Source organism: Camelus ferus, chromosome 35, assembly GCF_009834535.1.
Source record: "Camelus ferus isolate YT-003-E chromosome 35, BCGSAC_Cfer_1.0, whole genome shotgun sequence".
NCBI lineage: Eukaryota > Metazoa > Chordata > Mammalia > Artiodactyla > Camelidae > Camelus > Camelus ferus.
The window spans coordinates 24,416,849-24,437,713 of NC_045730.1; the positions used below are offsets into that span (position 1 = coordinate 24,416,849).

A 20,865-nucleotide genomic window follows, 5' to 3' on the forward strand; every position below is an offset into this window, starting at 1 on the left:
AACTCTGTGAACATGCTACGAGCCATTGAATTGTGTACTTTAAATGGGTGAACTGTATGGTATGTGAATTTGTCTCAATAAAGCTATAATGCTACCATTAAAAAAAAAATTCATGTAACCTGGTCTCAAGTCACCATACAGCACATTGTACTGTCCCATCAGGCAGAGCCTCTCAGGGCTCAGTACCTGGGGCAGAGCTCTGGACACACCAGCTCTCTGCTCAATGATGTTACCTCCTTCTGTACGTCTGGCATCATTTATTCCAGAGGGCTCCTTTAAAATGGGCTCTCCCATTGCTTAAAGCTGGAGACAGGATGCCCAAAAGCCTCAGTGCACAAGGAGAAACAGAAAGAACCAGTCAGGCAGGAGGACTCTGCTCACCGAGGGGCACCTGCTGCCTGGTGCCCGATTCTGAGAGAGCCTTCCACTGACACGTGCCACAGGCAGCCAGGTGCTGAGAGCATCTCTCCCCAACAGTGTGGACTAACCGAGCCCAGAATGGCATTAGGAAGGCTCAGGCCGTTCCTCTTCCCCTCCCTCAGGATGGTAACTTGAGGAGGAGTATTCAATGTCTGATCTCCAGGGAGGAAATGTGAAAAGTCGGCCCCTCTCCCATCACGGCCACCCCACCAAGGTCACCCTTCAGAAGTTAAACGTGTCAACAAAGCAGGTGATAGTCAAGCTACAGAATGAATATTAACTAGATTTGCCATAAAATAGGAAAACACCTCCTAGCCCTATCTATCACCTGAGATAAAAGTAAATAAATAAATAGAGGAGGTAGATCCACAATCCTACTTACTATTAAAAAATAAATGCCACACACAAAAGTAACTGCTTCTAAATTAAGGACCAAAAAATAAATTGGATTTGCTTGGACAATATCTTTTTCTTGAAAATAATTCAGAAAAAAAATCACAATGTACATAAATTTGCTGCAAAAATATTAAGCACCACATCATTTTATATCCTGAACATTTAATAAACTTAATAAATGGGACAGTGACATCACATGATAACATCATTACTACAGAGTTCCCATCATTAACATTAAAAAGGAGGAATTCTGACAGAAACCACGTCCAATCTTTAGACGTAGAAAATAAATACATCACAAGTGGATTTTTTTTCCCCTACAAACTCAGTTACTATAAATTTTATTTATGGTTAAATGAGCACTCAAAATCAAGGAGAAAGATAAACAATCATTTAACACTAATAATTTTTAAAAACACAGATTTAAAATTAGTTACCTCGCCTGATGCTTCATCGACTAAAGATATCTGGGTAGGAGTTTCAATTTCAATCGATATCTATTAAAACAGAATAAGAGATCATGTATACATCATATTATACATTTCCACAGGTTTTTTCAGCTTTATATGCCTTTGCCATCTCAATGTAAAAAGGGGGCAAAGAGAAGAAGTTACAGACTTCCTGTGGGACAATTTCTGATTTCACTATACTACCAGTTTAATAGCCTGAAAACATGATAAAGCTAAAATAATACATTTCCTGAGGCTGATGTGGCAGTATGTACTGGATGTCTTATAAACTTACACATCCTTAGATACAGCAATTCTGCTCAATTTTCCTCCCTTCCCCTTCCCATCCCTCCTGCTCCCATTCGCCTCTCCCTTTGAACTTGAGTCTTTGTAAAAAAACATAATCACATTTAGATTTTGTGCTGCAGAACACAATCTTCCATCAGTCTATGACTGTTGGCCTAATTCACCGAGGGTACCTGTACATTTTACTAGAACAGCAACCAGCACAGAGATGCATTCAGTAAGTGGTTGATAAATGATCATAATTCTTCATTTCTTTAGTCAACTGACCTCATAAAATTTACCATGACTGAGGTTCAGATGTGAAAATATCCTTGCATTTCTGGGATAAACGCATTGTACTCATGATGCACTATTTTTTAACACTGTTAGATTCAGGTTGCTATTACCTTCACAGGATGTTCACGTGTTCATGTATGAAGTGGCCTTTCCCCCCACATATTATCTTCATTCATTTTGCCAGTGAGGTTGAGAGGCTTACCTTTTAATTCTCTCCTATAAAGGGATTATTTGTTCTTTGAACATTCGCCAAAATGTACCTACAAAACCATCTGGGCCTGGGCTTTTTTGAAGAAGAGATCTTTGAAAACTTGTCTTAATGTTTTTGAAGGCTACTGCTTTACTGAAGTTTTCTATTTTTCTTGCCTCAGTTTGGTTTCCCCTACTTTTCCAGATATTCATCCACTGTGTCTAAATGATCAAATATATTATCATACTAATTTTCAAAACAATGCAATGCTATTATTAACATTTTCCTTTTTATCATTCTGTGTATGTGTGTGTATATATATATATATATTTGTTTTCTGTTTTTCATCAATCTTGGCAGAAATTTATCTCTATTTCTCTAGTGACCAGCTTTCAGTTTCGTTAATTTTCCCCTTTATTTCCTGTGGTAGTTGTTAGTCTATGCATCACTAACCTGTCCTTTTCTCTTTATCATTTCCTTCTTTCACATATCCATAGATTTGCTTTGTTGCTTCTTTTCCTTCTTATTGAATCAGACTTATTTCATTTAATTCTAATCTTTGTTTTCTAAGAAATGCACTTAATGCTATCAGTGTCCCTTCAAGTACCAATTTAGCTGTGCTCCACACCTCTGACATGCCCTATTTTCATTGTCCATCAGTCCTAGGTACTGTGTCTTTCTTGACAATTTCCTCTTCAATCTAAGAGTTGTTTGTGGTATACATCTAGTTCCCATATGTATGCAGTGATTTAAGCTCTCCTTTTACTCCTGATTTCCAACATCACTGCATTATGATCAAAGAACAGGTCACTAGGATTTCTTGAAACATCTTTAGTGACAGAGTACATGCTTAATTTTGGTAAATGTCCATCTATACCTAAAGATCGCCCTTTCTCTGTTAGGTTTAAAGCTCTGTGTTTTGATTAGTTCACATGCATTAATATGTCATTTAAACTTTCTGTATATTCACTTACTTCCAGCCTCCAACATCTTTCAGTTGAGAGAGTGGTCCAGTAAGCTCTCCAGCTACCACTGCTGAGTTGCCCCCTTCTCCTGAGATTCTGAGGGGGGTCTTGCACTACATCAACCCAACTGAGCTGGAGCTCTCCTACAAGCCCCTTCCATGTACACCTCCAGCTTAGCAGTAGCCACAAGAAACCCGTGTCAGATTTGGAAGGCAGAAGCGAACCAGCAGCCATTTTTCAACACCCTGCAGGGCACCAAAAACCGTAACAGCTCGTGTACGCTGTTGATCTGTTGTCTCAATGCGCTGACACTTCTGCTGGACGTCCTCCCTCAGATGTGTGTGAACCAGGAGTGTGGACTCAGTGGCAAAGTAGGCGGCAGTTGGCCAAGATTGAGAAAGCAAGAGGCAGACGTGGGTACCTGCTTGTCCTAGTGGATTCCAGGGTGTCTTCAGTCTTCTCTCCTTTCTCAATTTTCCTTCCCGACTGCTGGCCAGACTGACTCACAGCAACTTCAGGCCTAATTTCAAGGCCAAGGTTACGGCCTTGCTGTTGTGTCCCCCTGCAGAGTTGGGACGGACCCCACCCCAATGATAGGTCAGAGGCTGAGACTGAAGACATCACACACGCACCAAGAGGGTGTGAAACACTGCGTGACTCACATCGTGGGATTTTCTGGGGACAGGAGGGCAGTACCCAGGCTAGGAGGAAGTGGCTTGTGGGGACTGTGAAAGTAGAAGTGTGTAGTCCTGGTTTTCACTGTGGTCACGGTGTAGACCTGGGCTTACATGTTTGGACTCCACATAGGCGCCACAGAAGGAGTAAGCTTTTCTATCAGTTTGCCTGGATGTGGGGCAGAAGGGGAAGCTGGACGTGGGAGGTGAACACTGCCAGCAGTTGGACATCAAACAGACTCTTGGTGACACTTGTTCATACTTCTCTGCCAGCTTTCGCAATTACTGATGGTTTAATCCATGTAATGGACCCAAATTCTATCCACTAATTGTTGTTCTCTTTCTCTGATCCAGCCCCGGGTGATCAGTTACTACTGCATCTGGTTTGAGGTTATTTTGTCAATTGTATATATATTCATATCTTCTTGGTCTGTTCCTTTTAACAGTAAATAATACCCTCTATGATTTTTTGCCTTCAATTTTTTAAAATTAAAGTATAGTAGATTTACAATGTTGTACTAGTTTCTGGTGTACAGCACAGTAATTCATTTATACATACATATATTCCTTTTCATATTATTTTTCATTATAGGCCATTACAAAGTATAGAATACAGTTCCCTGTGCTATACAGTAGGACCTTGTTGTTTGTCTATTTTACATACAGTAGTTAGTATTTACAAATCCCAAACTCCCAGTTTATCCCTCCGCATCGCCTTTCCTCCCTGGTAACCATAAGTTTGTTTTCTGTCTGTGAGTCTGTCTCTATTTTGTAAATAAGTTCGTTTGTGGTTTTTTTTTTCTTTATGTTCTACATATGTTATCATATGTCATATATTTTTCTTTCTCTTTCTGGCTTACTTCACTTAGTATGACAATCTCCAGGTCCATCCATTGCCATCAATTCTTTATATGATTTAAAGTTTCCACTTGACATTTTTAGCTTCTAATTGTTCAGTGTATCTTTTCCATTTTTTTTTTCCATTTTGACTGCGTTTTTCCTTGAGTGTTATCTATGTCTCTTGTAGATCAAGACTGGTGGATCTTTTTTTTTTTTTAACCTAAACCAAGAATTTGTCTTTTGATCAAGAGTTGAATTAAGTCCTTTCATATTTGTAGTAACTACTTTTATAACAGAACTTTTTCTGCCGTCTTCTTCTCATTTCGACATACCACACTTTCGTTTTCTCACTTTAATTATCTACCTTCCTTTGGATAGATCCATTTTATTCTGCCAGATTCAAAACTATCCATTCTGCTTTTATTCTGGTTGCTATTCCTTTCTTATTATAACCCACAAGTTATGTTTGTTTTTCCTAATCTATCCCATGATCTAAATAAGAGGATTTATCAATTATGTTAACAAGTGTTGTACACTCCAAAGTATTAAAATGCGACTCAGCAAGACAGTCTGTGAGATTAGACAGAACTAAGAGTCTATCTACATCCATATGTTGAGGACAGGAAAGACAAACCAAGGACAGTAAAATGTCAACCTCTTCCAAACTAATGAATTACAAAGACTAGATATCAACACTGTAATTACTGTGGATAAATATAGTGTATGAGGAAGCAGGCTTTGAATAACACCAATACTTTGTTCCATCTCCTTCGAAAAATATTTGTCACTTGAAAAAAAAAAGTGTCACTCAAAAAATAAAACTTACGATTCGTTTCTCCCAAAATCTGTACTTCGGGTTAGTTAACAACAGCTCTTTAGTCACGGGTGAGCAGTATAAGTAAACCTTCAAACTGAAAAGAAAAGACAAAACAAAACAAAAAAAAGAGCACTGTTCTAGTACAATCCAAGATGCACCATCTTGGTAACCAGGAAATGTATTTCAAGAAGTATCAGTTATCTCAAGTAATTCAGAAACTAAGCTGGCACAAAAAGTGTTAGAATGGTTCCCAACAGACCAACACACCAGTGACCACCTCTGTCCTAATGAGAGTGTGAAGGGGCAAGGAAGAAGCAGAGGAGAGAAAATAGAGTCCTCTGACCTCCTCAAAGGCTGGTCCTCCCCATTCTCATCTTAAAGATACGTGTTTGTACACAACCAGGTATGTGTGGAAAGACATTATCAAATGTTAAAGGACCTGTGCAGAATGGGAAGGTGGCCTGGGCTACAGAAGACTTCTGTGTTTTACTTCATGTAAATCAATGCTGTGTATTTTTCTAGTGGGCAGAAGTCAATTTCACGGTAAACTTTTAAAATTCAGCACTGTAAGTTAGAAGTTAGGGGTACAGTCTGTGGCAGAATATACTTTCCAAAGATGCGCACACTAACATACACCCCAACCACACATGGTCTTCTTACAAAATGGACACAGAAATTTCTCCACAGACAGGAGGGGTCTATGTTAACCTCCCCTTGAGGCTGACAGACCTTTGTAGCTGCCTCATCCAAAAGAATGTGATGGAAGCAAAACTGCAGGACTTTTGAGGACAGATCTCTGGACAATATGGATTCTGCTAACTCTCTCTTGGGACATACACTTTTTTGTTTGTTTGTTTACATTTAAGAAGTCTGGTTATCCTGAAACCACCATGCTGGAGGGACATTTTTTGAGAGAGAGATGGAGCCCTAGCTGTTTGAGTCTCCCCAACCCAGGTGTCAGACACAGAATGAACGATCCGTCAGATAAGGTCAGTCCCTACATGACACCCAGTCAGGCAGAAACCAGCCATCCCCACTGAACCCTGTCAGAATTCATGATCTACAGAGACAGAGAGAGAATACATGATTAGTGTTGCTTTCAATCACTAAATTTTGGGGTCATTTGTTACGCAGCAATAGATAACTAATATGTAGTCTCTAAAATCAGACAGACCTGGTGGGAATCCTGGCTGCATGACCTTGGACAACTAATATAACATCTCTCGTTCCTCAGTTTCCTCATCCATAAAATAGAAATAATAATAGTATCTATTCAAAAGAGTATCCAGAGGCTCTAATGAGGATGTCAGCTCCAAGAGGGATTTTTACCTGTTTTGCTCACTAGTGTATCGTCAACATCCAAGTACAGTGCCTGATTCATCATAGGCACTCAAAGAGAATGCTGAGCTAATAAGCACGTAGTGCCCAGTATATATATTTTTTTTAAATAAATAAATATTATCACAAACACAGACTACTTACATCACTTGGCAGAGAAGCCTGCTAAATCAAAGGTCAAAGAGTCAAAAAATCAATAGAGTCCTCTCCAAATACAGATGACCCTTGAACAACACAAGTTTCAACTGCAAGGATTCACTTATACATGGATTTTTTTTTTCACTAAATACGTACTACAGCACTTGGTAGTCTGAGGTTGGTTGAATCCAGAGATGCAGAACTGGGAGCAGGGAGGGCCAACTGTAAAGATATAAGTGCATTTTTGACTGCGCACAAGGGTGGTTCCCCTAACCTCCATGTTGTTTAAGGGTCAATTGTATGTATTTTGAGGATTTGGAATTAGATTTCGGTAATGGCTGCAGGAAAAGAAGGCAATGGTTCAGCTTTAAGAACAGATCCAACAATATTATGTGATTCTTTATAATGCAGCAACCATTTAGACACATACATACACACACTTATAGAAAAGAAAACGAACAGACTACTGCTGTACCCCAAAACACAGATGAACTATTCAAATATAATGTTAAGTAAAAGAATACAAGTAGAAGAGTCTGTTCCATGTGATTCTATTTAAGTAAGTTCAAAAACAGCCAAAGCTGAACAATGATGACAAAAGTCAAAGAGAGGTTACCCTTGGGCGGGGAAGACTGACTGGAGAAGGGTCAGGATTCTGTTCTGGAATATTGGTGCTGTTCTATTTCTTGATATGGGCAAAAGCTACATAGATATGCTCACTTGTAAAAGGTCATCAGACTGTCCCCTTATGATGTAATAAGTACTTTTCTGTGGAGATATTATAACTCAATTAAAATTTGTACCTAAAAAAACACACAAGTAAGTAACAAAATAAATCACCTGCACTCCAATCTTCTTTTCAAGGTAGGGGCTCGTAATCCTTTCATGTGATCTGAAAACAAAAGAATGAGAAATCATAAACACATTATTTTTCAGAGGACTCCTTGGCCCAAGGAAACTGAGTTGTCTGTTCTTTTTAGGGTTTCTTTTAAAAAAAATAAATGAGAGGCTCACTTTTATAGGAGAGTTGATTCATATGGGATACTGCCTCTTGCTTCTGTAGGTGAAGCATCCACCTGAAATCAGGACAAGAACCACTAAAACTGACCATCTCTGAGCCATCAGAAGCCATTTAAAAGGAGAATGACTCCCTGGCTATGTCTGAACCACTTGGAGTAGCCACAGAAGAAGGCATGAGGGTCTCATTAGGAATTGCTTCCATCAATTTCCTTACTCTCTTCTTTCACTTTAAACCACCCACCCTTTGGGCCATGCTCTCTGTGGCCCATTCAATTTCAGTCACTTAAGTTAGTCCACCTGGAAATTCATGTTTGCTTCCATGGAATCCTTGAGAAAACCATTCGGGCTTAGGCTGGATTAAGAAGAGTTTCATTATCTTCTCAGCCTGTGACTACTGGGTGGAAAGGTGGGTTATTGCTACCCACAGAGCCTTGCTCCACAGTTTTCCAAATTAAGAAACACAGCAAGGAGACTTTTAAAGAAAGGTAACATTTAACCCAAATGGCACCTTAAATATATAGTGCATTATAATACATTTTGAATCTTCAGCATGCAAGAGCCCGGATAACAAGAGGCAAACATTTCGAAATTGTTTAATTAAATCAAGCCGGTTCTAACTATCCTAATTCCAAAGAAAACAAAAAGAAAGCTGGAGTAGCTATACTTAGACAAAATAGGCTTTAAAACAAAGACTGTAATAAGGGACATTATCATATTACATAATGTATTACATAATGATGAAGGGGTCCATCCAACAAGAGGATACAACATTTGTGAATATGTACGTACCCAACATAGGAACATCTAAATATATAAAGCAAATGTTAACAGATATAAAAGAAGAAATACAAAACAATATATTAAGAGCAGGGGACTTTAATACCCCACTTACATCAATGGATAGATCATCCAGACAGAAAATCGGTAAGGAAACATTGCACCTAAATGACACATTAGATCAGATGAACATCATAAATATATACAGAACTTTCCATGCAAAAACAACAGAATATACATTCTCTTCAAATGCACATGGAACATTTTCCAGGAAAGACCATACATTAGGCCACAAAACAAGTCTCAATACATTTAAGAACACTGACACCATATCAAGCATCTTTTCCAACTACAACAGTATGAAACTAGAAATTAACTACATGAAGAAAACTGGAAAATTCATAAATATGTGGAGATTAGACAACACGCTATTGAACAACCAATGGGCCAAAGAATAAATCAGAAGAGAAATTTAAAAACATCTTGAGACAAATGGAAATGGAAATAAAACACATCAAAGTTTGTGGAATGCAGCAAAAGCAGTTCTAAGGGGGAAGTTCAAGTGATAACTGCCTGGCTCAAGAAATAAGAAAAATCTCAAATAATCAACTTAACTTTACACCTCAAGAAACTAGAAAAGAGAAGACCAAACAAAGCCCAAAATTAGTAGAAGGAAGGAAATAAAGATTAGAACAGAAATAAAAAGACAACTGAGAAGATCAATGAAACTAACAGCTGGTTCTTTGAAAAGGTAAACAAAATTGACAGGTCTTTGGTGGACCCATCAAAAGCGGGGGGGGGGGGGGAGGGAGGGAGCGAGGGATAGGACTCAAATAAAATCAGAAATGAAAGGAGAGCTATTATAACAATTACCACAGAAAAGAGACTACTATGAACAATTATACACCAACAAACTGGACAACTTAAAAGAAATGGATAAATTCTTGGGAACATACAACCTACCAAGACTAAATCATGATGAAACAGAAAATCTGAATGGTCTGATTACTAGTAAGGATATAGAATATATCAGTAATTTTGAAAATCCAACAAACAAAAGTCCTGGACCAGATGGCTGTGCTGGTGAATTCTACCAAACATTCAAAGAACTCATTTTATGAGGCTAGCATTACGCTGATATCAAAACCAAAGACACCATACACACACACACAGACACACACACACACACACACACACACACACACAAATGCCAGTATCCCTGATGAACACAGATGTAAAAATCCTCAAGAAAATATTAGCAAACACAAGTCAACAATACATTAAAAGGATCATACACCATGATCAAGTGGGATTTATTCCAGGGATGCAAAGATGGTTCAACATACACAAATCAGTCAATGTAATTATAGCACATTAACAAAATGAACAATAAAAATCATAGAATAATCTCAAAGCATTGGGTAAAACTCCACACCCATTTATGATAAAAAAAAAAAAAAACTCTCAACAAACCAGGTATGGAGGGAGCATACCTCAGCATAATAAAGGCCATATGTGATAGGCCCTCAGCAAACATCACAATCAATAATGAAAAGCTGAAAGCTTGTTCTCTAAGATCAGGAACAGGTCAAGAATGCTCACTTTTGCCCTTTTGTTCAACATAGTATTAGAACTCCAAGCAGAGAAAAAGAAATAAAAGGTGTCTAAAGTAGAAAGGAAGAAATAAAACTGGCTGTTGCTATTTATAGACAATGTGATACTTCACATAGAAAACCCTAAAGACTCCATGAAAAAAACTGTTGGACTAAAGGAATTCAGTAAAGTTGCAGGATAGACATCAACAAAAGTCTGTTCCATTTCTACACATTAATAACAAACTATCATAAAGAGAAATTAAGAAAACAATACCATTCACAACTGCATCAAAAAGAATAAAATACCTAGGAATAAATTCAACCAAGGAAGTGAAAGACTTGTATATTGAAAACTAGAAGACATTAATAAAAGAAACTGAAGATGACACAAATAAATGGAAAGCTAGTCCATGTTCATGGATTGAAAGAATCAATATTGTTAACATGTCCATACTACCCAAGCAGTCAACAGATTCAGTGCAAACCATATCAAAATTCCAATAGTATTTTTCAAAGAAATAGAACAAATACTTCTAAAATTTGTACAGAGTCACAAAGACCCCAAAGAGCCAAAGCAATATTGAAAAAGAGCAAGAATGGAGATGTCATGTTCCTTGATTACAAAATGCAGAGCCACAGTAATTAAAACAGTACAGTACTGACATAAAAACAAGCAGACAGATCAACAGAACAGAATAGCAAGCCCAGAAAAACAACTCATACATACAGGGTCAATTAATTTATGATAAAGAAACCAAGAATATACAAAGTAGAAAGGACAATCTCTTCAATAAATGGTGCTAGAAAAACTGGACAGCCACATGCAAAAGAATGAAGCCTGACAACTATCTCACACCGCACACAAAAATTAACTCAAAACAGATTAAAGACTTGAATATAAGACCTGAAACCATAAAATTTCTAGAAGAAACCACAGGCAGTCATCTCCTTGACATAGGTCTTGGCAATGTTTTTTGTATCTGACACCAAAAGCAAAAGCAACACAAGCAAAAAGCAACAAGTGGGACTACATCAAACTAAAAAGCTCTGCACAGCAAAGGAAAGTTCCAACAAGATGGAAACACCTACTGAATAAGAGAAAATATTTGCAAATCATATTTCCAATATGGGACCAATATCTAAAATATATAAAGAACTCATACAATGCAAAAAAAGCAAACAATCTGATCTTTTTAAATGGGAAGATCTGAATAGACATTCTTCCCAAGACATACAGATGGCCAACAGGTACATGAAAAGATGCTCCACACCAGTAATCATCAGGGAAATGCAAATCCAAACCACAACGAGGTATCGTCTCACACCCGTCAGAACGGCTGTCATCAAAAAGAACACAAATAACAAATGTTGTAAAGGACATGGAGAAATGGGAACCCTTGTGCACTGTCGGTGGGAATGTAAATTGGTGCATCCACTCAAGGAAAGCATGGAGGCACCTCAAAAAATGAGAAACAGAACAACCATATGGTCCAGTAATCCCACCTCTGGGTATTTAACTAAAGAAAACAAAACCACTAACTCAAAAAGGTATCTGCACCCCCATGTTCTCTGCAGCATTATTCACAATAGCCAAGAAATGGGAACAACCTAAGTGTCCATCAATAGATGATGGATAAAGAAGAAGTGGTGTGGATACACACAACAGAATATTACTCAGCCATAAAAAGAATAACTCTTGCCATTTGTGACAACATGGATGGACCTTGGGGATATTGTGTTAAGTAAAATAAGTCCAACAAAGACAAATAATGTATGGTCTCACTTAAACGTGAAATGTGAAAACAGAAAACAGACTCATAGATACAGGGTACATACTGGTGGTTGCCAGAGTGGGGGGTAGGGGAATGGGAGAAAAGGGTGAAGGGGGTCAGAAACGAAAAAGGAAAAAAAAGGAATTTAAAAAAGTGTGTTGCTGTCTAACAACGAATTAACAATCTTCATACGATTTCTAAAAACCATTAAGTTTAATAAGTTTAAAGCTAATTAAACTAAAATTATTCTCTCTATATAACTTTTTCCCAGCACTTTTAAGGTTAATACATAAATGCTATTTGAAAGTTAATTTTACTTAAAAAAAAAACCCTATAACCCAAGAGGTTATTTTGAAAGTCTTTTCCTCTTCAAATCATATACCAAAAATTACTTTCATTTGCATTTTGATTCATTTATGTCAATACTGCCAATTGATTAAGACAAAAAGCAAAGACAGTCAAGCTGGCTTGTTGGGGAGACAATGTTAAACAACAGAACAATAACCCACAAGAAAAAAATCTAATTATCCTAATTACCGTGAACACACCTGCCCTCAGCTTCCCAGTGGCAATCCTTAAGCCTTGAAAATAAGGCCGTCACCCCACCCTATGTGGCCGACACTCCACCTGCCCCCTCAGAGGGGACATCTCCTTGGGTCACTCCTGGTTCAGGCTTCTAGGGCCAATGAGTGCATCCTGGGGCAGGACTCTCAGTAATCAGGGTTTCCAGAGAGTTTGAGACACAGCAGAAAGAAGGCTGATTCAGGACTCTGCTCCATGCTCCCAAACTAACTCAGCAGGCAGCACCCTGTTTCACCAAGACACCCCATCCCAGCACCCAGGTCCCTTCCCGGTGGGCAGTCAAGGGAACCCAGGTGAGTTTACTTTGTGCTGCCCCAGAGTCTCCTTTCCAGGGCCTTTTTCTTTTTCCTGGACCAGAATAAATCATCTCAAGTTGTCTTCTGACAGGATCCCCCTCCCCCACCCTGGGCCACCATTTTGGGGGGTCCCCTGGGCATCCTCCAAGCCTCACTGATGCTTAGCAAAGCCTGCCCTGAGTGCAGTACTGGATCCCAGAAGGGTCATAAACGGGCATCAAGGGGGTCCGTGGCCCACCCCAACTTGTATCAAAGTGTGATATGAACATGTGTTTGTGCAGTTTTTCTAACTAGAGTTCATGGATCTTGTCAGGTATTCTGTATTAGTCTGCTCAGGCTTCAATAATAAAATATCGCAGACTGGATGGCTTCAACAGAAATTTATTTCTAACAGTTCTGGAAGCTAAAGTCCAAGACCAAGGTGACCAGGCTGATTTCTGGTGTGGCCTCCCCTCCTGCCTTAAAACAACCACCTTCTTGCTGTGAGCTCACAAGGCCTCTCCTCATTGTGCAGGTGGAGGGAGACTGCTCTCCCTTTTCTTCTAAGGCTACCAATCCTAGCAAATTAAGACTCCACCGTTATGACCTCATTTAACCTTAATCACCTCCTAAAAGCCCTTTCTCCAAACACAGTCACACTGGGGATTAGGGATTCAATATATGAATGGCAGGGGGCGTGGTATACAATTCAGTCCATAGCACTTCTGAAGAAGTCTGTTTCCCAAAAAAAGTTACAAACCACCAATAGGCAATGTGGCAAACCTCTGAAACTGAGTTCTTGCCCTTGATGAGTTTACACCCTCATTGGGTAAACAGACCCACGTATGATCAGAAAACAGGAAAAGTTATTCTAAACTGGTCGACAGTAGAGAGTCCATTGCTTGCTTAAAGTACTAACTAATGATGATGATTTCATACATTCCTTTAGATGAACTCTTTCTCCACTACTCCGAAACACGAAGGCCAAGCCCCAAAGCCATTCTTCCGTTGTGGCCACATGTGAGTTCAGAAACGCCAGCAAGACTCAACACAAAAGGTAAAACAGGGGCATCTTGATGCGGCAGTGGATTCTCAATGAAAAACAAGACAAAAACAAAAAATGTTATCCTCAAGAAGAAGCAGAAAGACCCTCACAAGACTTAAATGCAAAAAGATTTTAATGCTCTCCAAACTGATGTATAGAATCAATGCAATCTAGTTTAAAACAAAATCTTTTATTTGGTTGGAAAAAAAGAAGACCCTGAAAGAGGCTCACCTGCTTTTTAGCAAATTGAGAGAGGAGATTCAGATTTCCTTTATTAAAGAGAGATAATTAGGGGCATAGAGCCAGAAAGCAGAGGCATTTCCCCAAAGCTGTAACTTCAATGATTTACAACAGGTTAAAGTGAGTGATTCCACACTCAAGACAACAGTTGCTGAAGACGGGCATGTTTTGATATCTGTAATTCACTTTAAAGTCACACTGTGTGGCATGTATCTGAGTCACTTCTTAGAAGAGGGGTTGAGGGCATGCTACTTAAGCTACTCTGGAGGCCCTTACTCCAAGAGGCAGCTTTTAGAACGCTTCAATTAAGCTTCAACTCTGGTCAGTGCAAAGGCTATGCTAATTAGCATAGCAACCCTATTTTCATTGGTAAAGTTAGTGACATATCAGTCAGCGAACCAGATGTTAAAAATAGACATTGGTTGTGAAATCAGTGGTAGTCCAGCTCTGGGGATGGGCTAAAATGTTGTACACACGCTTCGGCCTTGCCTGGAGCATCCAGCATCTGGACCGTATATCTTCGGGGGTGAAACTCCAGGCTTCATTCCTAACCCCGTTCAGCTGTGAAATCTTAGTATTCCGGTTGCCTGACCTGGCCGTGTCTAAGGGAAACCGCATCCTGCCTCTAGACCAAAACCGAACCTTTCAAACTGGATGTGGACAGAACACCTATAAGGAGGGGGCTCTTGCGATTCGTGGAGCTGACAGACGGGATGTTTCATTTGATGTGCACTGGCTTGCTAATAAATGGTTGGGGGGTATCGCAGAATTTCATCTAAATTTGTCTTCATAACAGAGTCGCGAGGACATGGGGGAAGAACTAAGAAATCCTCGCCAACCCCTGACTATTGGGCCCGAGGAGGGCTTCCGAGTAGTTGCGGAGAGAACCCAGGAGTTGTGCCTAATCAAACTGGCCTGGGTCGGTGATCACTCGCAGGCGCTGTTCCGTACCGTGGTGCCGATGAGCGGATAAATATAAGCCTCAGGCGGGCCAGTCTGCGACAAGCTGCAGTCGCTAGTCTCTCCCCGGGCCCCCTCACGGCCTGCACTCCCTCCTCCGGGACCCCGATCTCCGCCTTCCCTCCTCTCCAGCCCCTGGGCGACCTCCTCGCGGGGACAGAACCCGCGCAGCCGGGGACCGGGAGGGGCGGCGCGCCGCGCTACTCACCCTTGTGGCAGTGGGACAGGAAGTAGGCGCGGGCCCTCAGGTTCTCCCTGTCGAAGCGGTCTATGGAGATGGTTGGATACTCGGCCATCTGCCCCTCGAAGGAGCTCATCGCTCCGATCAAACCCAGCTGAGTGGCCGCCTCGCCGCCCTCGGAAGCCCAAGCCGCGCTAACCTCGCCGCCACTTCCGGGAACCTGCCGCCGCCTCACCATTGGCCGGCGGGGGTCAGCCACGCCCAATCAGAGGAGCCCTGAGGCCTGGGGGCGGTGCCAAGGAGCTTCCTGTAAATTCCTGCCATCCACTTGAAACTGACTGAGGCGGTTACTGCGCTCAGAGCTGGGAGGCCGTGGGAATGTAGCAGGTAGCGCGAGGAGTGAGGCTCCTCCCGGAAACCTTGGCACAATATGGGTAGCGCTCTGCCTAAAAGTTGCCTGTGTCTGTGCAGGAACAGCAGAGCGAAGGGAAAATGAACATCCTGAGCTCCTAGGAGGCTCCTCTCAAGAATGTGAAAAGGGATGCAGAGCTTGGCTTTGAGATCAGAGTGCGTTCCACTTCCCGCTTGTCCAAGAGATTCTGAAAGCCTTCTTTCGCTTCTCTCCTGTCTCTTCTCTTCCCAATGTCTACCTTATGGGATAACCGTGAGGACTGTATGAGAAAAACTATCAGTCTGGTAGTAGATTAAAAAACTCGCTCCTGTTTGTAATTTACAAACAGAATAATTACACAGACTGTGATGATCACAACTCAGATGCATGATCCTAGGGTAGATAAGTAAAGATCCCAAGGAAAGCTTAGCTGCTAGCCTCCCCTACCTCCAACCCCTTTCTTTCTTTCTTTTTTTTTTTAGGAATTTAGAAAAATACATAAAAGAAAAGAAAAGGTTGCATGATGAAAGAAAGTTCGGAATATTTTAACCACCAAAGCAACTTTATGAAAAGGTTTGTTAAGGTATTAACATTCACCAAATAGTCACAATGGCATTCCCTGCACCCCTTCTGAGCAAGTCTCCTTAGACACCACAGTATTATTAATCGCAAACAATGCCAACATTTGTGAGTGTTGCATAGCAACTTTGTGCACAGCACCCTACAAGCCTTGCCATGGTGACACAGATGACTAAAGTGTGCCTCCAAGTCGTTTTCAATCTATTTGGAGACAAGACCTTTGCAAAACATGGTAAATAAGTGCTTCCACAGAGATGCAAAGTGATGTAGGAATAAATACCGTAAAAATGAGTTGTAGCCAGGGGAATCAAGAACCAGAACATGACCCTCAGATAATGTCAGCATGTTCAGCATGTTCCTGCAGCCATGGCAGTCAGTTCTATTCAAATACAGATTCTCCTGAAATATTAAGAAGGAGGAGGAGGAGAGGAAGAAGATGGGGAGGGGGTATAAACACCATCATCACTAATCTGAATAAAGTACTCTGCCAGTTTATATTACCAATACCATTGACGTAGTATAAGATGGCTTGTCATAGAAGAAAGGAGGGCTGTCACTGTGGTAGGCTATCTATACCTAAAACTAGATCTTGCACTGAGCCTGGTATCTGCAGAATCCAGTCTGTCTACCTCTGACAATGGAGCTCCTGGCCAGGCAGATCAAGATAAAGCTCATATTCTTATTTTTCTCTCCACATGTTTATCCTCTCTTCTTTCCACAGTGGATATAGTACAAAAGAATAAAGGTACATACAGAGTCAGGATAAAGGGAAAAGACAGGAAAGAAAATAGTGAAGGTGGGGAAGTATAGCCCAGGGATGTGCACATGTGTGCTCTTGGGAGGGTGAGCTGTATATTTTGCTTTTGTAGAGGAAGATACAATCATTTTATTAAACGATTTTTGGCACCCTCAAGATACAAATGAAATGGATTTCCAGAAGAAACCCAATTATCTGGATACTGAGTCCCAAGTGAAAAGCCTCTGTTGGATGCTTGTAAAGGAAACACTGAACTCACCAACATAGAAACAAACTTACGGTGACCAAAGGGGCAGAGGGTATAAATTAGGAGTTTGGGATTAGCAGATACAACCTACCATATACAGAACTGATAAACAACAAGGTCCTACCGTATAGCACAGGGAACTATATTCAATAGCTTGTAATAACCTATAATGAAAAAGAATATTGAAAATAATATATATGTATGACTGAATCACTATGCTGTACACCAGAAACTAACACAATGTTGTAAATCAACTATACTTCAATTGAAAAAAAAAGTAAAATGGGGTCAACTGCTGGTCTGTCCTCATTCTCCAGCTGGAAATTTCTATCCTTCTGCAATCCCAAAACTCTTTGGACTGCTAAGTCCTAACTTTATTCTGTCTCAGAAGGACTGAAAACTGCTATTAAGTTTATGTTAAATACTTAAAAATTACTTATTGCAATAGATATGTCTTTGTTGAGAAATCACTACAGGATATCTTTTTCTTAACTTTATGTACTTCTAAATTGTTGCCCATATAAATAACTTGCATTATAAATTTACTTTTAGAAGAAATAAAGTGTCACTCTAGGGAGTGTACATTGAGATAATATATGTTTGAAAAAAGTGTATTTGTTTGCTAGGGCTACAGTAACAAGTACCACAAATTAAATGACTTAAACAATAGAAACTTACTTTGTCAGAGTTCTGCAGTCTGGAAGTCCAAGGTCAAGATGTTGGCAAGTTTGGTTTCTCTTTCCTTGGCTTTAGAGAGCCTTCTTGTTATGGTGTCCTCACGCTGTCTTTTCTCTGTTTGCACACATCCCTGGTGTCTCTTCCTCTTATGAGAACACCAGTCATATTTTATCAGGGCCTACTCTCCTCTAGTCTGACCTCTTCTTAACCAATTACATCTGCAACTACCCTACTTCCAAATAAGGTCACATTCTGAGGTACTGAGGATTAGGACTTCAACCTATGAATTTTGGGGGGGAGGGAGACTCAATTCAACTCATAACAAAAAGCAATGTAAAACAAAATATACAAGAAGTATTTTATCGAGTTTTTTTTCCCTAATAAAAATAAGGTACTCTACCTACTACTAAGGGTTAACAATTTCAAGATTTCAGAATTCTTATAAAACTTCTAATTTATAAGATGTAACTACAGACAGCTTATCTTCAGTTTTGTGATTTTTAAAAAATATTTTGATTTCAGCTTTGGAAGAAGTTGAGATCTGATTTAGAACCAACAGCAAAGTGTATGGATTTATTCAAATTGACATTCCAAAGTAGATCATTCAGGGACTAAGAGTCTTGTCAGGAGATTTTGGAGACCCTGGTTAACACTTCATCTGAACCACTGCCATTTATGTGATCTTGGTTAAGTTAACCTCTCTGTAACTCAGTTTTCTCATCCTAAAGTGAAGGTAACCACAAAGTCTACATACCCTTGGAAAATGGTAAGAGCTCAATAAATATTAGCTGTTGTTGTTTATCGGGCATCTACTACTACATGATCTCACTGATAAGAGGAATCTAAAGAAATCAAACTCACAGAAACAAAGAACAGATTGGTGGTTGCCAGAGGTGGGGGTGGGGAGTGAGGGACATGGATGAAGGCGATCAAAAGGTCCAAAGATTTCCAAGTACAAGACGAGGAAGTCACGGGGATGTGATGTACATCTTGGTAATTAGAGCTGACAACACTGTACTGTATACTTGAGAGTTGTTGGGGAGGTGGACCTTAAAAATTCTCATCACAAGAAAAAAAACTGTAACTATGTGAGGCTGTGGATGCTAACTTGACTTAACTGTGGTGATCACGTTGACCCAACGCAATGTATACACGTATAAAGTCATTGTGTTGTACACCTTAAAATTACACAATGTTATATGTCAATTACATCACAATAAAATGGGGGGGGTGAGCTATTAATACAACAAAACAATGTGGATGAATCTCAAAATAATTATGTTGAGCAAGAGAAACCAGACAAAAGAAGAATACATACTATATTGTTTCATTTATATAAAATTATAGAAAACGTGAACTGATCTACATTGACAAAAAGCAGATCAGGAGTTGTCTGGGTACACAAGAAAAGAAGTTCATTAACTTGATTGTGGTCATGGTTTCCAAGGCGTATACATACGTTAAGACTTACTAAATTATATGCTATTAAATATATGCTATATATTGCATTTCAATTATAGTGCAATAGATTTGTTTAAAAAAAAAAGGAGCATGTATAGGAGACTGTGGACGAAGTAAAAAAGGTTGGCAAGGATATCTCTTCTCTGGAGGAGCTGATTAAGACACTACCTGGTTAATTCACATCATAGAAAGTGGTTCCTTAAAAAAACACAATGTATGTTTATTTTGCATTGGTTACATATCCTTCCCCACCACCTTTACCTCCTCTTCTCACTTCCTACCCCCACCCCTCTGACTGATTAGCAAGTGTTATTCAACTAGGAAAGAAAAGCATTCTAAGAATTCTACCCAAGGCCCTAGAAAATGGTAAGCACTTAATAAATGTTAGCTATCACTATTCACGGGGTATTCACTGAGTGCCAGACGCTGAGCTTGAACCCGGAGGCACCTGAAGGCATCAGCTCTGGTCTACCAAGAGCTTGCAGTCTGTCAAAAGGAGAAACTAATGGAAACAAATAGAGGCAGCAGTTTTTACAGTGCGTTAGTGGAAGTGCGCTCAGGGTACAGGGTGGAGGCCAAGGACAGAGGCTGTTTCTGCAAGGAGAAAAGGGCCTTCAGAAAAACTTAGCAGAGAAGGTGAATTTGAGCTCAGCTTCCATGCCCAAGAACAGATGAAGTCCCTGTAATGAGCTTTTATTTACTCTGGGAACTGCAAATATTTCCTTTTAACCAAAGCAGTGAGATCAAAAGGGTGAAATAATGGGGGCCTAACAGGGGAAGTCAAGGCAAAAGCAGCTCAGGAGGCACCAGACCACAGAGTTCAGCCAAAACGGCAGAGTAGAGAGACCCTGGGCTCATTTCCTCCCACAGGCACACCAAAATCACTATTATCTGCAGAACAGCCATCTGTGAAAAAGACTGGAACCTGTAAGAAATTATCTTCTACAACTCAGGACACAAGGAAGGGTAGGAGGGGCAGGTCGTGACAGTCAAGTCCCACACCCCCAGGTGGGTGACCACAAACAAGAGGATTACAATTGCAGAGGTTCTCCCCAAAGAGTGAGAGATCTGAGCCCCACATCGGGCTCCCCAGCCTGGGGTTCCTGCACTAGGGGGATGAGCCCCCAGAGCATTTGGCTTTGAGGGCCTACAGGGCTTACTTTCAGGAGTCCCAGAGGACTGGGGAAATAGAGACTTCACTCTTAAAGGGCACATGCAAAAATGTCACACACTCTGGGACCAAGGGCAGAAACAGTCATTTGACTGGAGGCTGGGCTGATCTACCCACTAGCCTTGGATAGTTTCCCAGAGAGGTAGGAGGCAACTGCAGCTCGTGCTGAGGGTGTAGACGCTGGCAGCAGCCATTTTGGGGAGCTCAGTCTATCATGCGGACACTGGTGCTGGCCAGCGCCATTGTGGAATCCTCCCTCTGGCTTATTATCCCAAAACCCAGCCTGTTGGTGCCAGTGCTGGGATGCCTCAGGCCAAGAAAGACA

At 40.4% G+C, this 20,865-nt stretch overlaps 1 protein-coding gene across 11 annotated transcripts in view; it reads right to left on the reverse strand.

Annotated features, from left to right (window-relative positions):
• Positions 1 to 20,865, reverse strand: part of DCLRE1C (DNA cross-link repair 1C) — a 77,933-nt gene that overhangs the window by 51,692 nt on the left and 5,376 nt on the right. For 6 of the 11 annotated variants that reach the window (XR_004317487.1, XR_004317488.1, XM_032473882.1 and 3 more), the window contains exons 1-4: positions 15,284 to 15,480; positions 7,650 to 7,701; positions 5,343 to 5,427; positions 1,254 to 1,313 (exon numbers count right to left, since the gene is read on the reverse strand). Coding sequence is in view for 9 of the 11 variants with exons in the window: in XM_032473882.1 (XP_032329773.1) it covers positions 1,254 to 1,313; positions 5,343 to 5,427; positions 7,650 to 7,701; positions 15,284 to 15,392 (306 nt within the window). In the remaining 2 variants the exon portion in view is untranslated. Of the gene's footprint in view, positions 1 to 1,253; positions 1,314 to 5,342; positions 5,428 to 7,649; positions 7,702 to 7,823; positions 7,886 to 15,283; positions 15,482 to 20,865 lie in introns of those variants that run through there. The other 5 variants (XM_032473879.1, XM_032473881.1, XM_032473878.1 and 2 more) reach the window with 3 other exon arrangements.